Source organism: Macaca nemestrina, chromosome 19 (genome assembly GCF_043159975.1).
Source record: "Macaca nemestrina isolate mMacNem1 chromosome 19, mMacNem.hap1, whole genome shotgun sequence".
In the NCBI taxonomy this organism is placed as follows: Eukaryota; Metazoa; Chordata; class Mammalia; order Primates; family Cercopithecidae; genus Macaca; species Macaca nemestrina.
The window spans coordinates 54,815,409-54,836,350 of record NC_092143.1 but is presented as its reverse complement, the minus strand read 5'-3'; the positions used below and the strand labels follow the sequence as shown (position 1 = coordinate 54,836,350).

General features: G+C 43.4%; 1 protein-coding gene across 13 annotated transcripts in view; it reads left to right on the top strand.

Annotated features, from left to right (window-relative positions):
- The window catches only part of LOC105498950 (KIAA1328 ortholog), a 413,609-nt gene that overhangs the window by 382,606 nt on the left and 10,061 nt on the right, over nucleotides 1–20,942 (top strand). For 11 of the 13 annotated variants that reach the window (XM_071085777.1, XM_011771353.3, XM_071085774.1 and 8 more), the window contains 2 exons: nucleotides 7,182–14,749; nucleotides 16,446–17,051. In XM_071085777.1, the coding sequence (XP_070941878.1) occupies nucleotides 7,182–7,392 (211 nt within the window). In that variant the 3' untranslated portion in view covers nucleotides 7,393–14,749; nucleotides 16,446–17,051. Of the gene's footprint in view, nucleotides 1–7,181; nucleotides 14,750–16,445; nucleotides 17,052–20,942 lie in introns of those variants that run through there. The other 2 variants (XM_071085776.1, XM_011771364.3) reach the window with 2 other exon arrangements.

Sequence of the window (20,942 nt, the reverse complement as noted above, 5' to 3'; positions counted from 1 at the left end):
CTCATTTGTCTATTTTGGCTTTTGTTGCCATTGCTTTTGGTGTTTTAGACATGAAGTCCTTGCCCATGCCTAAGTCCTGAATGGTATTGCCTAGGTTTTCTTCCAGGGTTTTTATGGTTTTAGGTCTAACATTTAAGTCTTTAATCAATCTTGAATTAATTTTTGTATAAGGTGTAAGGAAGGGATCCAGTTTCAGCTTTCTACTCATGGCTAGCCTGTTTTCCCAGCATCATTTATTAAATAGGGAATCCTTTCCCCATTTCTTGTTTTTGCCAGGTTTGTCAGAGATCAGATGGTTGTAGATGTGTGGCATTATTTCTGAGGCCTCTGTTCTATTCCATTGGTCTGTATCTCTGTTTTGGTACCAGTACCATGCTGTTTTGGTTATTGTAGCTTTGTAGTATAGTTTGAAGTTAGGTAGCGTGATGCCTTCAGTTTTGTTCTTTTTGCTTAGGATTGTCTTAGCAATGCAGGCTCTTTTTTGGTTCCATGTGAACTTTAAAGTAGTTTTTTCCAATTCTGTGAAGAAAGTCATTGGTAGCTTGATGGGGATGGCATTGAATCTATAAATTACCTTGGGCAGTATGGCCATTTTCACAATATTGATTCTTCCTATCCATGAGCATAGAATGTTCTTCCATTTGTTTGTATCCTATTTTATTTCATTGAGCAGTGGTTTGTAGTTCTCCTTGAAGAGGTCCTTCATGTCCCTTGTAAGCTGTATTCCTAGGTATTTTATTCTCTTTGTAGCAATTGTGAATGGGAGTTCATTCATGATTTGACTCTCTGTTTGTCTGTTATTGCTGTATAGGAATGCTTGTGATTTTTGCACATTGATTTTGTATCCTGAGACTTTGCTAAAGTTGCTCAGCAGCTTAAGGAGATTTTGGGCTGAGACGATGGGGTTTTCTAAATATACAATCAAGTCATCTGCAAACAGGGACAATTTGACTTCCTCTTTTCCTAATTTAATACCCTTTATTTCTTTCTCTGCCCGATTGCCCTAGCCAGAACTTCCAATGCTATGTTGAATAGGAATGGTGAGAGAGGGCATCCCTGTCTTGTGCCAGTTTTCAAAGGGAATGCTTCCAGTTTTTGCCCATTCAGTATGATATTGGCTGTGTGTTTGTCATAAATAGCTCTTATTATTTTGAGATACGTTCCATCAGTACCTAGTTTATTGAGAGTTTTTAGCCTGAAGGACTGTTGAATTTTGTCAAGGACTTTTCTCCATCTATTGAGATAATCTGGTGGTTTTTGTCTTTGGTTCTGTTTTGTGATGGATTACGTTTATTGATTTGAGTATGTTGAACCATCCTTGCATCCCAGGGATGAAGCCAACTTGATTGTGGTGGATAAGCTTTTTGATGTGCTGCTGAATTCAGTTTGCCAGTATTTTATTGAGGATTTTTGCATCGATGTTCATCAGGGATACTGGTCTAAAATTCTCTTTTTTTGTTGTGTTTCTGCCAGGCTTTGGTATCAGGATAATGCTGGCCTCATAAAATGAGTTAGGGAGGAGTCCCTCTTTTTCTATTCATTGGAATAGTTTCAGAAGGAATGGTACCAGCTCCTCTTTGTACTTCTGGTAGAATTCGGCTGTGAATCTGTCTGATCCTGGACTTTTTTTGGTTGGTAGGCTATTAATTATTGCCCCAATTTCAGAGCCTGTTATTGGTGTATTCAGGGACTCAGTTTCTTCTTGGTTTAGTCTTGGGAGGGTGTATGTGTCCAGGAATGTATCCATTTCTATTAGATTTTCTAGTTTATTTGCATAGATGTGTTTATAGTATTCTCTGATGGTAGTTTGTACTTCTGTGGAATCGGTGGTGATATCCCCTTTATCATTTTTTATTGCATCTATTTGATTCTTCTCTCTTTTTTCTTTATTAGTCTTGCTAGTGGTCTATCAATTTTGTTTATCTTTTCAAAAAACCAGCTCCTGGATTCCTTGATTTTTTGAAGGGTTTATGTCTCTATCTCCTTCAGTTCTGCTCTGATCTTAGTTATTTCTTGCCCTCTGCTAGCTTTTGAATTTGTTTGCTCTTGCTTCTGTGGTTCTTTTAATTTTGATGTTAGAGTGTTGATTTTAGATCTTTCCTGTTTTCTCTTGTGGGCATTTAGTGCTATAAATTTCCCTCTACACACTGCTTTAAATGTGTCTCAGAGATTCTGGTACATCATGTCTTTGTTCTCATTGGTTTCAAAGAACATCTTTATTTCTGCCTTCATTTCATTATGTACCCAGTAGTCATTCCGGAGCAGATTGTTCAGTTTCCATGTAGTTGTGCAGTTTTGAGTGAGTTTCTTAACTCGGAGTTCTAATTTGATTGCACTGTGGTCTGAGAGACAGTTTGTTGTGATTTATGTTATTTTACATTTGCTGAGGAGTGCTTTACTTCCAACTATGTGGTCAATTTTGGAATAAGTGTGATGCAGTGCTGAGAAGAATGTATATTCTGTTGATTTGGGGTGGAGAGTTCTGTAGATGTCTATTAGGTCTGCTTGATGCAGAGCTGAGTTAAAGTCCTGGATATCCTTGTTAGCCTTCTGTCTTGTTGATCTGTCTAGTATTGACAGTGGGGTGTTAAAGTCTCCCATTATTATTTTTTGGGAGTCTAAGTCTCTTTGTCGGTCTCTAAGGACTTGCTTTATGAATCTGGGTGCTCCTATATTGGGTGTATATATATTTAGGATAGTTAGCTCTTCCTGTTGAATTGATCCCTTTACCATTATGTGATGGCCTTCTTTGTCTCTCTCTCTTTTTTTTTTAATCTTTGTTGGTTTAAAATCTGTTTTATCAGAGACAAGGATTGCAACCCCTGCTTTTTTTTTTTCTTTCTTTCCATTTGCTTGGTAGATCTTCCTCCATCCCTTTATTTTGAGCCTATGTGTGTCTCTGCACGTAAGATGGGTCTCCTGAATACAGCACACTGATGGGGCTTGACTATTTATCCAATTTGCCAGTCTGTGTCTTTTAATTGGGGGCATTTAGCCCGTTTACATTTAAAATTAATATTGTTATGTGTGAATTCCATCCTGTCATTATGATGTTAGCTGATTATTTTGCTCATTAGTTGATGCAGTTTCTTCCTAGCATCGATGGTCTTTACAATTTGGCATGTTTTTGCAGTGGCTGGTACTGGTTGTTCCTTTCCATATTTAGTGCTTCGTTCAGGAGCTCTTGTAAGGCAAGCCTGGTGGTGACAAAATCTCTCAGCATTTGCTTGTCCGTAAAGGATTTTATTTCTCCTTCACTTATGAACCTTAGTTTGGCTGGATATGAAATTCTGGGTTGAAAATTCTTTTCTTTAAGAATGTTGAATATTGGCCCCTACTCTCTTCTGGCTTGTAGAGTTTCTGCCAAGAGATCTGCTGTTAGTCTGATGGGCTTCCCTTTGTGGGTAACCCAACCTTTCTCTCTGGCTGCCCCTTAACATTTTTTCTTTCATTTCAACTTTGGTAAATGTGACAATTATGTGTCTTGGGGTTGCTCTTCTCGAGGAGTATCTTTGTGGTGTTCTCTGTATTTCCTGAATTTGAATGTTGGTCTGCCTTGTTAGGTTGGGGAAGTTCTCCTGGATGATATCCTGAAGAGTGTTTTCCAGCTTGGTTCTATTCTCCCTATCACTTTCAGGTACACCAATCAAATGTAGATTTGGTCTTTTCACATATTCCCATATTTCTTGGAGGCTTTGTTCGTTTCTTTTTACTCTTTTCTTCTCTAAACTTCTCACTTCATTTCATTCATTTGATCTTCAATCACTGATACCCTTTCTTCCACCTGATCAAATCAGCTGCTGAAGCTTCTGTATGCGTCACGTAGTTCTCCTGCCATGGTTTTCAGCTCCATCAGGTCACTTAAGGTCTTCTCTATACTGTTTATTCTAGTTAGCCGTTCGTCTAATCTTTTTTCAAGGTTTTTAGCTTCCTTGCGATGGGTTCGAACGTCCTCCTTTTGCTCGGAGAAGTTTGTTATTACCAGCCTTCTGAAGCCTACTTCTGTCAAGTCATCAAAGTTATTCTCTGTCTAGCTTTGTCCCATTGCTGGCGAGGAGCTGTGATCCTTTGGAGGAGAAGAGGTGCTCTGGTTTTTTAGAATTTTCAGCTTTTCTGCTTTGGTTTCTCCCCATCTTTGTGGTTTTATCTACCTTTGGTCTCATGATGGTGACCTACAGATGGGGTTTTGGTGTAGATGTCCTTTTTGTTGATGTTGCTATTCCTTTCTGTTTTGTTAGTTTTCCTTCTAACAGGTCCCTCAGCTGCAGGTCTGTTAGAGTTTGCTGGAGGTCCACTCCAGACCCTGTTTGCTTGGGTATCACCAGCGCATGGCTGCAGAACAGCAAATGTTGCAGAACTGCAATATTGCTGCCTGATCCTTCCTCTGGAAGCTTCGTCTCAGAGGGGCACCCAGCTGTATGAGGTGTCAGTCGGCTCCTACTGGGAAGTGTCTCCCAGTTAGGCTACATGGGAGTCAGGGACCCTCTTGAGGAGGCAGTCTGTCCATTCTCACAGCTCAAACACCATGCTGGGAGAACCACTGCTCTCTTCAGAGCTGTCAGGGATGTTTAAGTCTGCAGAAGTTCCTACTACCTTTTGTTCAGCTGTGACTTTCCTCCAGAGGTGGAGTCTACAGAGTCAGGCAGGCCTTGTTGAGCTGCGGCGGGCTCCAACCAGTTCAAGCTTCCCAGTTGCTTTGTTTACCTACTCAAGTCTCAGCAATGGCGGACGCCCCTACCCCTGCCAGGCTGCTGTCTCGCAGGTCGATCTCAGACTGTAGTGAGCAAGGCTCTGTGGGCTGGGACCCGCTGAGCCAGGTGTGGGATATAATCTCCTGGTGTGCCGTTTGCTAAGACTGTTGGAAAAGCACCGTATTTGGGTGGCAGTGTCCTGATTTTCCAGGTACTGTCAGTGACAGCTTCCCTTGGCTAGGAAAGGGAAATCCCCCAACCCCTTGCGCTTCCTAGGTGCAGCAATGCCCCGCCTTGCTTCGGCTCGCCCTCCGTGGGCTGCATCCACTGTCCAGCCAGTCCCAATGAGTTGAACCAGGTGCCTCAGCTAGAAATGCAGAAATCACCTGTCTTCTTTTTTGATCACGCTGGGAGCTGCAGACCAGATCTGTTCCTATTTGGCCATCTTGGAACTGTTTCCCCCAATTTTTTGTAATTTGTAATTTTGAGAAGGATCTTTCTGTTGATGCAACTGACAGTGGAGCTGCTAAGAGTATTTTGTAGGCTGTGCCAACATTTGGATAGATTTCTAATAAAGTATTTCCAAATATGAATTTTAGTTTATATAGAGGTGATTATTCTTGGGAATCAGATTTCCTAAAAAGAATTAACTCTTCATACATATTAGTTTCAAACATGTTGGAATTTAATTTTACATACAACTCTATACAATGTAATTTTAATGTTTTCTCTAGCATGTCCTGTAACATATAGAGATCATACAAGAAACCAAAAATCATTTAATGATTTGTCTGTAATTCACAGTGCCTGTTTATGCTTTCTGTGGTAGCATCTTCAATTACGAAGACAAATTAAATTTAAAAATTGTATTCCTCGTTAATAATTGGTTCATTAGAAATTGCATATGAGAATAGTGGGTGTTTTCCTATCGAATGCAACAATCCTTAATTTTTATTTCCAAGCCTGTGGATATTTGCTTTGCAGTGTTGTAGCAGTTTTTAAAACCAGAGATTCTAAACTCTTTGAAGGACTCTAATATCTCTCTGATATGCTTTATTGTAATGTCCATGTGTATGTTTTTATTTTCTAATAATTTACTGGCATTTATAGCCTTAATGCTAGCAGTTCCTATCCCAGTTCTCAGGCCAGAAAGATGACATTTTTGCCACAGGGGTGGGCTTGGGAAACAGACAACCCAGCCTCCCACCATTGCTGCTTCTGCCATTGTCACCACCATTAATTTGGAGCTAGGTTCTGGCCCCAGCTACCCCTTAGGGCCCTATGCGGTACCCCAGATTGTTTTTTTTTTTTGGTTGGTTGGTTGGGTTGTTTGTTTGTTTGCTCTATTGCCCAGGCTGGAGTGCAGTGGCACAATCTCAGCTCACTGCAGCCTCCACTTCCCAGGTTCAAGCGATTCTCCTGCCTCAGCCTCCTGAATAGCTGGGACTACAGGCACACACCACCATGCTCACCTAATTTTTGTATTTTTAGTAGAGACAGAGTTTCACCATGTTGTCCAGGCTGGTCTCGAACTCCTGACCTCAAGTGATCCACCCACCTTGGCCTTCCAAAGTGCTGGGATTACAGGTGTGAACCACCTCGCCCAGCCCCCAGACTGTTTCTTTACCTCTGAGCTGTTCCACACTTACCCTTTCTGATAAGAATGCTGGACACAAGGCAGTCTTTCTTTGGAGGGATGTCTTTATAGATTTAGAATCTTTTCCCAAACTTCTAGAGAAAGTGGAAGGGGGTTAACAGGAAGGAACTAACATTTATTCAGTGCCTATTATGTATTATCAGTTAATTCATTTAATCCTCACTGGAGTTTTGCTAGCCCCTTACACATGAAAAGATTGAACTGAGAGACTGAATAACTTCCCCAATATTCCACAGCTTGCAAATGGTAGAACAGAGATTTGAACCAAGTCTGTCTGTGAAGATTTCGACAGGCAGCTTTAGTGTCCTGGATGAGAGTGCTGAAGACAAACCACCTGGGTTCAATTCTAGACTCTGCTGTGTAATTGCTTTCTGTTAGATGAGTTACTTCCCTGAGCTTTAATTTCCGCATGGCATGTTTATAATGGAGATGAGAGTAGTACAGTACCTACTTCATAGGGTTCTTTAGAGGGTTATAGGAAGGTTAAATATTTGTAGTGTTAGGAACAGTGCCTGACAGTAAGCCTGCAGTAAATGTCACTGTTAATATCATTACTGTTATCATGACTCCTCTTCCCACTCTACAATCTCTCTTCATAAGTTATAAAGGAATGTTAGAGGTCAGCAGAAGAGAAGAGCTTAAGGACAGGCAGCAGGGCCTAGGTTCTTCAAGTCCTTCTGGTGTTTACCTTCACAAAAGCTCCCCTAAGTAGCATCTTACACACGATGTGGTCTGTGATCTGATTCTTGCCCTGGACAGCCCATTTCTGCTGGGCTTGGATTCTCATTTTCTAATAATCTGATCCTTTCCTGTCTGGGTTATATGTCTTACAGGTATGAGACATCTTTGTTGGATTTGGTTCAGTCTCTGAGCCCAAACTCTGCTCTCAAATCTCAGCGCTGTCCCTCCAGAGAAGCTGGGACCTGGAATCATGGTACTTTCCGACTCAGTCTTCCAAAATCGACCTGGAAGAAGATGGGGATGCACAGAACCCCTGAAGAGCTGGAGGAGAATCAGATTCTGGAAGATATATTTTTCATTTGACATATTGCAAAATTTTCTTAGGAAATTTGTGGGTTTCCCCACATACCGATCTAGCATTTTAAATTATTTCATTGCAAAGTAATTGTGTCTCTCTTTTCACAGGGACCTATCTCACTAGCATCCTGTTATGTATTGAATATAGAAATCATTCTAAAAACCCAGGGTGTTTTCAATCAGACCAGGCATTCGATAACACACTAAGGGGGTAGGAATGGAAGATGGTATCTTTTTTATGCTAAACAGATTAGAAAATTAACATAGGATACTTTCTGTGTGGTGGAAACCATTGCATATTTAGCCTCATTTCAAGAGTGTTTCTTTCTCATACTTCTGCTAGAAAAGGCTGACTCACTTTTATGTACAAGAAAAACCTCTCCATTGAAAGATCCCTCTAAAAGTAACCCCTTTGAAACATAAGCAGTTTCAGAAAGGCAAACCCTCACATCTTTCTCATCCTGTTCTGTCACTACTACATCTCTATAAGTGGTCCTTTAATTCTGAAGTTGGAGTTGGTGCCCCTGCCATCACAAACAACACTGACAGCCAATTGTGAGTCAGTCTCAGTAGCCATCAGCCTGGCAGCTGCCCATCCCATAACCAAAGAGCTCAATGGGCTAGAGGGTGAGACCCAGCCAATCCTTGGGAGCAAGCAGCACTAAATTGTGTCAGGGAGTGATTAGCCCTGGGGAAATTCAATGGAGGCACAAGCCTGAAGCACTCTTCTACCAGTGTTCAGATGACCACCCCTCCAATATTCCAGAATGAATAAGAACAATCAATCTCTAGGTATTTTTGTTGACTCAGGTGTTCAGCTTATTCACCCTACCTCCCACCCCCCATCACACGCACTCCTGTGAACTTCCCATGGTTGTGTCTAGGGAAAATGCCACTAGAGAGAGAGTGACACCAGCTGCTGCAAGCTGATGGGCTTCCTCTGGCCCTCCCTTTTCCTCCATGAGAATTGAAGGATACAAGCTGACCGGGCCCCACAAGTGCTCTGCTCATGGCCCCAAAGAACCATCTCAACTTGCTAGAGTATGTTCCACCACTGGGCCTCGTTTTGACCCAGAGAAAGCCTATGGAAGTTATGCAGTGCAGACCTCATCCTCTCTGCTGTCTTTTCTCCCACAGAGCTCTTGAGATGGGTCCTTCAGCTTGCAGTGGTCCCTAGTAGCCTCTCAAGCTAATGGGGATGATGAGCCTGGTTTAGCCAGAGTTCAAAACTCTCCAGTCATTGAAAGCAAGGGGAGAGTGTGTTCCCAGATGTGTATTACTTGGGAATTTTATTTGATCTGGAGGGTGTGACTTTTTTCCTCTCCTTTTTACCAACCCCAACTTAAACTGGGAGCAAGACTTTGTTAGTCAGTGTTGGTAGACAAAGTCAGACCTCCCAGGGCAGCCTGCATGCAATGAGTCTGTGTGGCTTCCCTGAATTATTGTTTTAATTGAAACTAGATTATTTCAATCTAGAAAAGCCTTGTTAAGCAGCCTCCTTGTCCAGATAGATCCAAAGCTCATGTCTCTTCATGCTAAGCCTGGTGCTGTCACCTCCACCCAGCCTTCTTTCACTTGGGTTTTTTAATTCTTTGGAGGAGAAAAGAATGGAGCCCACCAATATTATATTTTTCTTCTGAAATAAAGTCAGGACTAACTAGTTGTAGTCATTCCCTTAAAAAGTTGGAAAACCATTACAGATTAAAATTTCCTTATAAAGTTCACCTCTGAGAGTAACCAAATCAGTTTGATCCCAAATCATAAAGCCTTTGGAGTGTGGAGCTTTCTGTGGTATGGCAGAAATGGGTGGATGGCAAACTAAGAGCCCTCAGCCATTTTTTCAGATAAAGTTAGGTTGCCAGAACTTTCTTTTCCTTGCGCCCTGTGTCATGACTAGCTTAAGTGTACCTGACTCCCATAGACTGCTCCCATGCCCACAGTCACCCATTCCGGACTCCAGTGTCCTTAAAACTCTGGAGTAAGAAGATGCCAGAGGATCAAGAAAAGGATCACAGTTTCTTTAAGAAGCTTGTTTGCCTTTGGAAAATAATAAACATAGTCTAAACTAAAGGCTTTTTGGGGATCACAGCAGCCACAGAGTGGAGTTTAATTGCTTCTTCTTGAATGGCCAATTTGGAAAAGCAGAGATGGACTTTCAGCAAAGTATCAGCCAATACATTTTTCACATGCCAAACTCATCACCAGTTGCCTTTTTCTAACTTGTGGACATTTTGTTGGTGTTGGTGCAAGGGCAATAGGATGTAAATTTGTATATAATCTAATGTCTTCATTATTAATTGAATAGTATCTGTTAACATTTTAATCGATTTAAATTTATTTTGAAATATATGCATACATATGAATGAAAGGTTGTTGCAGAGCCTCAAAGCTGTTGCAGACTATCCCAAGAGAAAGGATCTGGCACAAAGGAGTCTGCCTTTCCTCCCTGTCAGGTCCACCACCCTTGACTGGTTGGGATTTGCTCATCCAGCCTCTAGACACTTCCCCAAAGCAAGACGGGACACATGTCAAGGGTGTTGTGGATAATGCCACAGCATTGCCCACCCTGCTGCCCACCTCCTGTGAAGGAAAAAACCAATCAATGTTTACAAAATGGAAAAGGACACAGCATGTCCTTTGAACTCCCTAAGTAAGGCCCACAGTGCTTGATGTAGAGAACCAAAGTGAATCACAGAAAAGCTTTTGCTGACAGTCCGCTTTCCAAGAGGCAAACTTGTGTTTATTCAAACCTGATCCCCATGATGGGGACTTTTCTAGAGCACCCCAAATGTCATGGGGTGGGAAGGACTCTTTCTTCTCTCTCAGAGCCACTGTTCACTTGTCTCTGCTTCTGGCACCAAGTTCACAATAGAGATCTGCTGGCCAGAGAATCAGGGGAGAGGAGAGGCCTGATGGGGCAGAGATGGAGGCTGTGGCGGACTCCTTCCAACTCACAATTTATCCTCAGCTCAGAGTGTATTTTGAATGTTGGCAAATGTTTATGTACATATGCGATTTTAAGTTAATAAATCATCTCTATGGCTATTTTCCCCATATGGGTTTGATATTGAATTGTCCCTTGAACATCCCTCATCAGATCAGTGAGGCATAGCTTGAAAGCTAGTGCAGAGCTGCAGGTTATCAAAATGTTATTTTCCTCAGTACTTGTTAAAACAGCAGGAGCCTGTGGTCGACTGAGAGAAAGGAAATGGTTTGTCACATCCCAGTAGGTTTTTCTGCTGTGGCCCCTGCTCACTCACATCACGTGGACACCAAGCCGCCTCTAGATTGTGTGCTTGTTGGAACAGACATTCAATCTATGTGCACCTCTAAGTCCCTTCTCTGTGCCTAGCCCCATAGCTGCTCAGCAAGGAACAAATATCACAGCACTTTAAGACAAAGAAAAATGGCCCTGCCTAGTTGCCTTTAGTTGCTGGAAGAATGTATGTGAGGGCTTCAGTGCCTAAAATGCTCAATTCTGAGATCACACCTGTGGATTCAACTAAGACAGAGACAAAGCCAGGCTGGCACCTGCACCTGAATAAGGAGACTTCACACCTGCCCCTCCAAGGCACAGGTAGCAGGAACAGGATCATTACTCAAACAGCTCCCAAACTGAAAATGAAAATTGCTCATAGATTACTGGCAACACCATTTGGGTGTTTAGGAATCTGGAGACCCAGTCTGGAAATGAAAGGACTTCAATCAACTGTAAGATCCCCTGTAATTTGAAAAAAAATACCCTGTGAATAGCCCAGACTTTCATCTGACTTTCTCATCCCTTCTTTCCACCATTGTGGTTCCCTCTTTCCTTTTATAACAAGACTTCTAAAGGGAGCAGTCTTGGATTCATTGCCCCTTAACACCTCACAAACTGGCTTTCACCCAAGCCCAGTTTAAAGAGAGGTGAGTCAAAGTCAAGTTTTTACTCTTGACTTTTCAGCACTCCTGGCCAATCAGCAACCAAAAGCTTATAGACACTACTTCCTTTTTTTTTTTTTTTTTTTGGTAATAGTCTTATATTATTGAAATACTGTACAGTCTACCTATTTAAAGTGTACAGTTCAGTGGTCTTTGTATATTCACAGAGTTGCCACCATCACCACAATCAATTTTAGAAAATCAATTTTCATCACCCCAAAGAGAAACCCATACCCTTTAGCAGTCACCCTCCATACTGCCAGCCTTAGGCAACCATTGACTTGCTGTCTCTATACATTTGCATATCTGGACACATCATATTAATGAAATCATATTCTATGTGGTCTTCTGTGACCGGCTTCTTTCACAGCATAATGTTTTTAAGGTTCATCCATGCTGTCACATATACATGATTCCTTTTGATTGCCAAATTAATATGGTATCATATGAATATATGACATTTTTGTTTATCCATTCGTCAGTTGATGGACATTTGGGTTGTTCCCCATTTTGTTGTTCTTGTTGTTGTTGTTGTTACGAAGAATGCTGCTATGAAGATCCATGCAAAACTTTGTTTTTGTTTTTGTTTTTGTTTTTTTGAGACAGAGTTTCGCTCTTGTTGCCCAGGCTGGAGTGCAATGGCGCAATCTCAGCTCACCGCAACCTCCACACCTCCACCTCCCAGGTTCAAGCAATTCTCCTGCCTCAGCCTTCCCAGTAGCTGGGATTACAGGCATGCACCACCACATCCAGCTAATTTTGTATTTTTAGTAGAGACGGGGTTTCTCCATGTTGGTCAGGCTGGTCTCGAGCTCCCAACTGCAGATGATCCGCCCACCTCGGCCTCTCATAGTGCTGGGATTACAGGTGTGAGCCACCACGCCTGGGCCCATTTGAAACTTTTTTGTATGGACACTCCCTTAAACCAAAGCCTAATCCAGAGCAAAGCCCTGACTTTCTTCAATTCTGTGAAGGCTGAGAGAGATGAGGAAGTTATAGATGAAAAGCTTGCAGCTAGCAGAGGTTTAAGGAAAGAGACCATCTCCATAATATAAAAGTATAATGTGAAACAGCAAGTGCTGATGTAGAAGCTATGGCAAGTTATTTATCCAGAAGATCTACTTAGGATCATTGATGAATGTAGCTCCACTAAACAATGGATTTTCAATGTAAATGAAACAACCTTCTGTTGGAAGAAGATGCCATTGAGGACTTCCATAACTAGAGAGGAGAAGTCAGTGCCTGGCTTCAAAGCGTCAAAGGACAGAGTGACTCTCTTGTTAGGGGCTAAGGTAGTTAGTGACTTTAAGTTAAAGCCAGTGCTCATTTACCATTCTGAAAATCCGAGGGCTATTCAGAATGATGCTAAATCTACTCTGCCCGTGCTCTATAAAAGGAACAACAAAGCTTGTATAGCAGCACATCTGTTTACAGCATGGTTTACTGAATATTTTAAGCATACTGTTGAGGCCTACTGCTCAGATTAAAAGATTTCTTTCAAAATATGACTGTTGTTACAATGTACTTGGTCACCCAAGAGCTTTGATGAAGACTTACAAGATGAATGTTGTTTTCATGCCTCCTAACACAGCATCCATTCTGCAGCCCATGGATCAAGGAGTAATTTCAACTTTCCACATCTTATTGTTTGAGAAATACATTTTTGAGGCTATTGCTACCATAGATAATGATTTATCTGATGGATTTCTGCCAAGTAAATTGAAAACCTTCTGGAAAGGATTCACCATCCTAGATGCCATTAAGAACATCTGTGATTCATGGGAGGAGGTCAAAATAGCAAGATTAACAGGAGTTTGGAAGAAGTTTATTCTAATCCTCATGGATGACTTTGAGGGATTCAAGACTTTAATGAAGGAGGTCACTGCAGATGTGGTGGAAATAGCAAGAGAACTAGAATTAGAAGTGAAGCTAAAGATATGACTGAATTGCTGCAATCTCATGATAAAACTTGAACGGATGAGGAGCTGGTTCTTCTGGATGAGCAAAGAAAGTGGTTTCTTGAGATGGAATCTACTTCTGGTGAAGATGCTATGAACATAATTGAAATGACAACAAAGGACTTAGAATATTATATAAATTTAATAAAGCAGCGTCAGGGTTTGAGGGAATTGATTCCAATTTTGAAAGATGTTCTACAGTGGGTGAAATGCTATCCAATAGCATCACATGCTGCAGATAAATTTTCATGAGAGGAAGGGTCAATTATGTGCCAAACTTCATTGTTGTCTTATTTTAAGAAATTGCTACAGCCACACTGATCAGCAACCCACGCTGATCAGTCAGTAGCCATCAACATCAAGGCAAGACCCTCCATGAGCCAAAAAAGATTACAACCCCCAGCCAGCATGGTGGCTCATGCCTGTAATCCCAGCACTTTGAGAGGCCAAGGCGGGTGGATCACCTGAGGTCAGGAGTTCAAGACCAGCCTGGCCAACATGGCGAAACCCCGTCTCTACTAAAAAATACAAAAATCAGCTGGGTGCGGTGGCAGGCACCTGTAATCCCAGCTACTCAGGAGGCTGAGGCAGGAGAATCTCTTGAACCCGGGAGGCGGAAGTTGCAGTGAGCTGAGATTGCACCATTGCACTCCAGCCTGGGAGACAGAGCAAGATTCCATCTCAGAAAAAAAAAAAAAGATTACAACCCACTGAAGGCTCAGATGATCCTTAGCAATAAAGTTAATATGTGTTGATTGTTTTTAGTCACAATTCAGTTGCACACTACAGTGGACTACAGTTGCGTGAACATAACTTTTATATGCACTGGGAAACAAAAAATGTGTGTGACTCCCTTTGTTGTGATATATGCTTTATAGTGGCAATCTGGAACTAGCCCCACAATATCTCTGAGGTATGCCTGTATGTCTTTGTGGGGTAATGACCTGGAACTGATAGAGTTAGGAAAGAAGGATGAACACCCAGACCCTGTGGGAGGAGGAGAGGAATCCAGAAATTTGAGCATATAGAGTGGAGACCGGTGGGTGCCAGGCAGGCATCGAAAACTCCTGAAGCACTTAACTGTGCGCCAGATCCTCAGCTGGGCCCTGTGCAACATCTTATTCAGTCCTTATGAGACAAAGCCTTTTTTCATAGTTTTCAAAATCATCCCATTATATGGGTTATTCTTGTAAGCTACATCATATCCTTTATGTAATGAGGCCAGGTATACATCTATGCACACCTAAAACTTGAGGGTGATTTTTTGCACCAATAATGAATACGAAGTTTAGCAAAACTTGCCAAGGTCACCAACTAGAAATAGAATTCAAACTCAGAAACTGGGGTGGGAGGGTCATTTTTTACTTCTTCCCCTCTCTTTCCTATTTCTAGTCAATGTTCAAGAAGTATCAAGTCCGTCCAAGCGCGGTGGCTTACACTTGTAATCCCAGACTTTTGGGAGGCTGAGGCGGCCAGATCATGAGGTCAGGAGATCGAGACCATCCTGGCTAACACGGTGAAACCCCATCTCTGTATTTTGTATTTGTAAAAATGCAAAAACCTGGGTATGGTGGCACGTGCCTGTAGTCCTGTCTACTCAGGAGGCTGAGGCAGGAGAATCACTTGAACCCAGGAGGCAGAGGTTGCAGTGAGCCAAGATCGTGCCACTGCACTCCAGCCTGGGTGACAGAGCAAGACTCCATCTCAAAAAAAAAAAAAAGTATCAAGTTCACTTCCTATTTTTAAACTTACCCACTTCTCTCTTATCTTTGCTGATGCTTCTCTAGTACAACAGTTTCTTTATTGGTCTTCCTGCCGGATGGCCTGGATTCATCCTAGAACATTTGACTCTCTCTGCCTCACTCATCTTTAAATGGGGATCACAACAGAACCTACCTCATAAAGTTATTGTGAAGGTTAAATGAGCTAACGCAGGTAGAGTGTTCAGCATAGGATATAATTAGCACTCAGTAAGGGTAACCTATTATTCTCCATAAAGCTACCCATATCATGTCACACCCTGGCCTAAAGCATTAGTTAGTTTCCCACTGCCCTCTGTGTTTGTACTTCTGCACAAGGCTGTTGGTGATATGGCCCACTGCAGCCTTTAGACCTCCAGCCCCTTCTTTTCCTACTCTATTCCTCTTGACTTCCATGCTTCAGCCACCCTGAGCTTCCGGTAGTTCCTAAAGGCACTGTAATACCCCTTTCCTGACCTTAGGAGCTTTCTCAGCCCTCTGTACATGTTTTATCACAATTCTTACTGTGCTGGAATGGCCTGTTTACTTTTGTGATTTCTCCTTCAGTGTGTAGGCCCCAGGATGGCCAGAAAAAGATCAGTCTTACTCATCAGTAATTCCTCAGATTTCAGCATGGCTCCTGGCACGTTATAGGCTCCCAAACATTATTTATCGAATAGGGGGATGGGTAGGCACATAGGAGGGAGGAAGAAAATATAACAATTCTGTGACCCCAAAGTCCGGTACCCTTTGGACTACTCCTGCCTGCCTTCTTGCAGCTCTCTAAAGAAAGTGGAAAGTAGGGGCCATACTCAGAGGACTGGAGAGGGTGGGGCTGGGAGATACCTCCATTGCTCCCTCTTCAGTCCCATCTCCACATTCACTAGCATTTTCTTTCTTACAAATCTAAGATTTGTAACTTCGCTGCTTAAAAATCCACAAGTCCCCCACTGCTTACAGGAAACGAGTGTACCCCTTAGAGTGGCACACCGGAACTCTCAGCCTCTTGCCCTCCCTTCTCCCCTCTGCAGCTCACAGCCCTTGGCCGTCTCCCAAGGACACACTGCTGTTTCCCGCCTATGTGACTTTTCCAGGTCCCTCTCTCTCGGGTGAATCTTTCCAGACCTAGCTCAGTTATCATCACTTCCATGGAAGTTTCCTAATCTCTCCGGCATCAGTATATACTCTTGGCTCCCATAGAACTCTGTAGAGCCTTTGTTATAGCCCACCTCAATCTGTCCCATATTGCTGTGTGCACTGTTTGTCTGCCCTGTTAGAATGTAAAGTGTTCAAAGAGAACATACATTCACTTTGGAGAACCCGACCTTACCACTTGTGAGCTGTGTAGATTTCGGCAAGTTGCCTATATTCTCTAAGCCTTGTGTATAATAATGCATAAAAATATTTGTTAAGATGAGAAGTGACCATTTCTACCTTACAGGTTTGGTGCCTGGAATGCTGATGTAGACCTGGAAACTAGCCCAGATGGAAACAAGAATGATGAGGCCACAGTGTCCATGAAAGTAGGGCAAGGCAAGGTGTCCAATGGAGCCAGAGGGAGTACCAAGAGGGAGGTCCTTGGAACACGGAGGAACCAGAAGGCCCAGGAGTAGGAAGCAGTGTTGGTGTTTGTAAGGAAGTAGAAGAGGTGGTTGGCCAGAGGACAGGCCCTGTTCGAGATCTAACCAGGACATCAGAGCTGGCCTCTTCCTCCCTTCTTCCTTGCAGGCCACAGCCAAGCAGCCTTAACTGACACCTCCTTGGCACCAGCACACAAACAATGGCCCATGGCCTGACTTCTGCCAGGATGCCCTAGGCCCGTGCCCTTCACCTGTTCTGCACCTATAAGATTGGTGTTTGCCCTCTTTGATTCTTCCAGGTGCTGCCCCACCCTGTTCTTCTCCCCATTCTTTAAGTGCTGAGATTGGCCAGTCCCGTGCTGAGATGAGGGAGCCGGAGGAAGGGAGACTGACTCTCCTCACTGCTGTCCATTGGGATGGGATGAACTTCACAGCTCCAGTTTCCTGTGTTCTCCTCTCAGCTGCAGGTGATTTAAGCTTGTTGGATTTATATAACATTGGGAAATGGTAAACTGTGTAAATTTGCTATGTTTTCCAGGGACCGTTATTTATGGAAGGGCATTTTTAACTCAAGTGCTAGAAGTGTTAAATCATTATAATAAATTCATGCTATTCAGACTTTCTTACATTGTAATAAATTTTTTCTAAGCATGAATGAGAAGATCCATGGTTCTTCTAATATACCATTATGTATTTCTTCTCAAAATGACACAGCTTACTACAAGTTGGAGAATAATAGAATGAGATTTACTGTGTTGGAGGGGGAAAAAAAGCAGTTGAGCAGCGATGAGTCTGAGAAAGGACTTGGGAGCAGTGATCACAAGCAGAACTTCTCCCTGCCTCTCTGCTTGCTTCTTAGCCAGGTGGAAGGAACAGGCATTGAGTGGTTGCATCCTCTCAGTCTCCCACCTGAGCTTAGGGACAGCCTTTGTGCACAGAAATGGGGCATCCTAGTGGCCCTCTGCGCTGTCCTGTCCAGGGGCAGGTGTGGGAGTGGGGCTCTGTTGGAAAGAGAAGCTGTCTTTCCACATGGTGTCAAAGCCCTGCCAGGAACATCAGTCTGGGCAGAGAGCTGCGCTGCATATAGCACCCTCTCCTCACCTCAGTCTTCACCTGAGAGCTCACCTGGATCCAAAGATTCATAGCTTTCACCAGATTCTCAAAGGGATCTGTGATCCAAAAAAAAATTCAGGAATCACTGGTCTTAGGTGAATTCTGAAGCATTTTCTGACTGTCCACTATGTGCTAGCCAAAGTTCAGCAACATAGCTCCAGACTTCCAGCAGAGGACAGGGCAGTGAGGCAGAAGGTCAAGTTGAGCTGCAATTAAGAGTTCCCTGAGGTCAGTGCAGTCACAGAGCCCTGAACAGTAACCTCTGGGTCAGGGTCTTCCATCAGAATTTTCCCAAGCAGAGGAGCACTGTGTTCAAAGCCATGGAGAAAAGAACCCCAAGGTAGTAAGCTCATGGACAGCCTTGAATGCTAGGCTTGGTGTTTAAACTTGGAGGAGCAGCAAGGCTCATGCTTGCATAGGCCCATGAGACCTGCATAGACTGCAATCCTTGGCAACAGTTTACTTAGTGTTCTGTCAGAGGCTTAGGTTTAAGTTCTTTCCCTGTAGCTGTGTGACATTGCACAAGTCCCATCACCACTCAGTGCCTCTGTCTACAAAACATAGATAGCACATGTATGCATGCTTGCCTTGCCTGGCACAGTATCTATGGGGATCTGATGAAAGGATGCTCATGCACCTGCTGAGTAAACAACTGCAAACCTCTTTATACATATCAGGTGGCTATAATTTATCTGGAGACTGGCAAGGAGCAGTGGGCCCCTCTGAAGCATGGAGAGTGGGGGATTCCGTGATAGCCAGGCAGAGCTGGGAAGCTGGGCCTGCCAGCTCCCAACCATTGCTGCCTTCTGCACTTGTCACCACCTCAGGCAGTGCCTCCAGCAGGGCACCCTACTGCCACACTTGCCCCAGTTTGAGAATGTCATTTACCTCTGTTTCTCCCATCAGCCTAGAACCTCATCCCCCATACAAGGTCCTGGCTTCTTAAGACACCTCTGCCTCAGTGGCCCTGGCTCTCCAGATCTCAGCCTTGAGGAGTGTCAGCATCAGGCAGAGCTGAGAGCCGTTCCAGAGTTGGGACCTCAGTTGTGGTCCACATGGCCATCTGCCTCCATGAGGGGTGCCTATGGGTAACTTCTGCGCTTCTTTCTTATACTCCCCACCAGCCTCCATCCTCCACCTCTAGTATTTCTAAATCTGTCCCTTTCTTCAGAACTAAACAACTAGTGATATTATTTTCTTGTTTGGCCAGTCAGGCTGCTTCTGGGGATGGGGTGGGAAGGGCATCCCCAATTGTTTCTGAGCCATGGCTAGTGTTTTTTACTGGGCTGGAGGAGAAACCATGGTGGCCTGATCATGCTGCTGGGACTGCTGAGGTTGCAAGCTTCCTGTGTCTGTATTTGGGGGTTTCTCCTTTCATGTGCAACCCAGCACATTGTCTAAGGAAGGAAGCGGGTGGGGACTGGTCTCTGCAATGCCTGGTCCACATGACTGACCACTCTCCCCAGGCTGACCCAGCTAATGTTCACACCAGCCATTTTTTTTTCATACATTTTATTTTGAAGTCAGACTTACAGAGAAGTTTTAGAAATAATACAAAGAATTATTTTATATCCTTTACTCATATTCCCCAAGTGTTAACATTTAACTTGTTTGCTTTATCATACACTCTCTCACACACATATACATACTGTATTATTACTTTTTTCTGGAAACATTTGAGAGTAAATTGCTGACCTAATACCCTTATTTCCCCAAAAAGTTCAGCATATATTTCCTAAACAAGGACAGCCTCTTTTATAACCACAGTACAGGTATCAAAATTAAGAAATTAATCCTGACACAGTACCTGATCTTATTTAAATGTTGCCAGTTGTTGAACTAATATCCTTTGTAACCAAAAACAAAAAAAAAAAAGAAATTCTGGCCCAGGATCACAAGTTGCATTTAGTTGTCTTGTCTCTTTAAATGAGCACAAGCCATTTACTTCATAGAACATTTTGGGTTGGCTTATTTCCTTATGATTAGATTCCAGTTATGCATTCTCAGCAAGAATAAATGATACAGTCTCCTTTTGAGCACATCTGACCAGGAGGCCCATGATAGCATTTGTTACATGTTACATTCCAGATGACACTAACTTTGATCACCTGGTTAAGGTAGTATCTGCCAGGTTTCTCCTTATATAATAAAAGTACTAACTTTCCCTTTGTAATGTGTAAGTATCTTGTGGGGGTATACTTTGAGGCTATGTAAATATTGTTTCTCATACCTTTTTTTACCCACTTGTTTTTATCACCCATTGATGTTTCAGCACATTGCATTTAAATCCTTAGTCTTCTACTTTGCCCCTGCCTACTCTCTTTGACCACCAGTCCACTGCTAGGAGAGAGACTGGAAACAGACCATTTACTTCTGATCCTCGGGGCCATTAGCTAGGGCAATAACTACATACAGAACAACACACAACAGCATGGGAACAAGAGCCCAGTGAAGTGGTTGCCACTCAGGGCACTAGAAAGTCAGAAAACAGGTGCTCAGTTTCCAATAGACCCCCTGGAGCAGGTGGACCCCAGACTAGGACTTAAGGACAGGAAGAATTTGGATGACCAGAAATCTGGAATGGCATGAGAATCTGTGTCCATATGCCATATTTGAGGGCCCCAGTGAGACTCTGCCCCGAATGCCTGTCATCCCAGGAGCTCCCATAGTACTGGGAAGACCTGAACCACCAGGCTTTCTTTTGATCCCTGTTCAGAGTTGGGACAACGTGGGGCAGAGAGGCCCTGCAAAGAGTGGGCCAGGCCTAGGGTGCTTCAGAAGAGGCCTGTAGAAGGCATCCCCGCCTCCACTCCCCACCTCTTCTCATTCATTCAGCAAACACTGGTGCATACCCCATGCCAGGTATTGAAGTCAATGCTGAAGACACACAATACTCTCAAAGGGGATGCTTTGAGCCCAGAGATTCTTAAGGTCACTCAGCACTGAGGGCAAGGCAGGAGCTATCTTCTGCCCAGAATCAAGAGCAGAATACAGTGGAGGATAAAACCCTGTGCCAAGCTCCCTCATTCTAGGCTGACTCTCATGCCCAGAGCAAGGATGAGGGCACTCACGGTCACACATCTCCTCTGACCTCTCTTCGCCAGTGCCCTTTCTCAGCACTTGGCAGAGAGCTTCAGGCACTTGGCAGAGAGCTTCAGGCACACTGAAGTGGGGCCAAATCCCTGAGACCCAGGCTGCCTGCTCACTTTGCAGAGGAGGGATCTGAGGCCAGAGAGGTCTGAGCC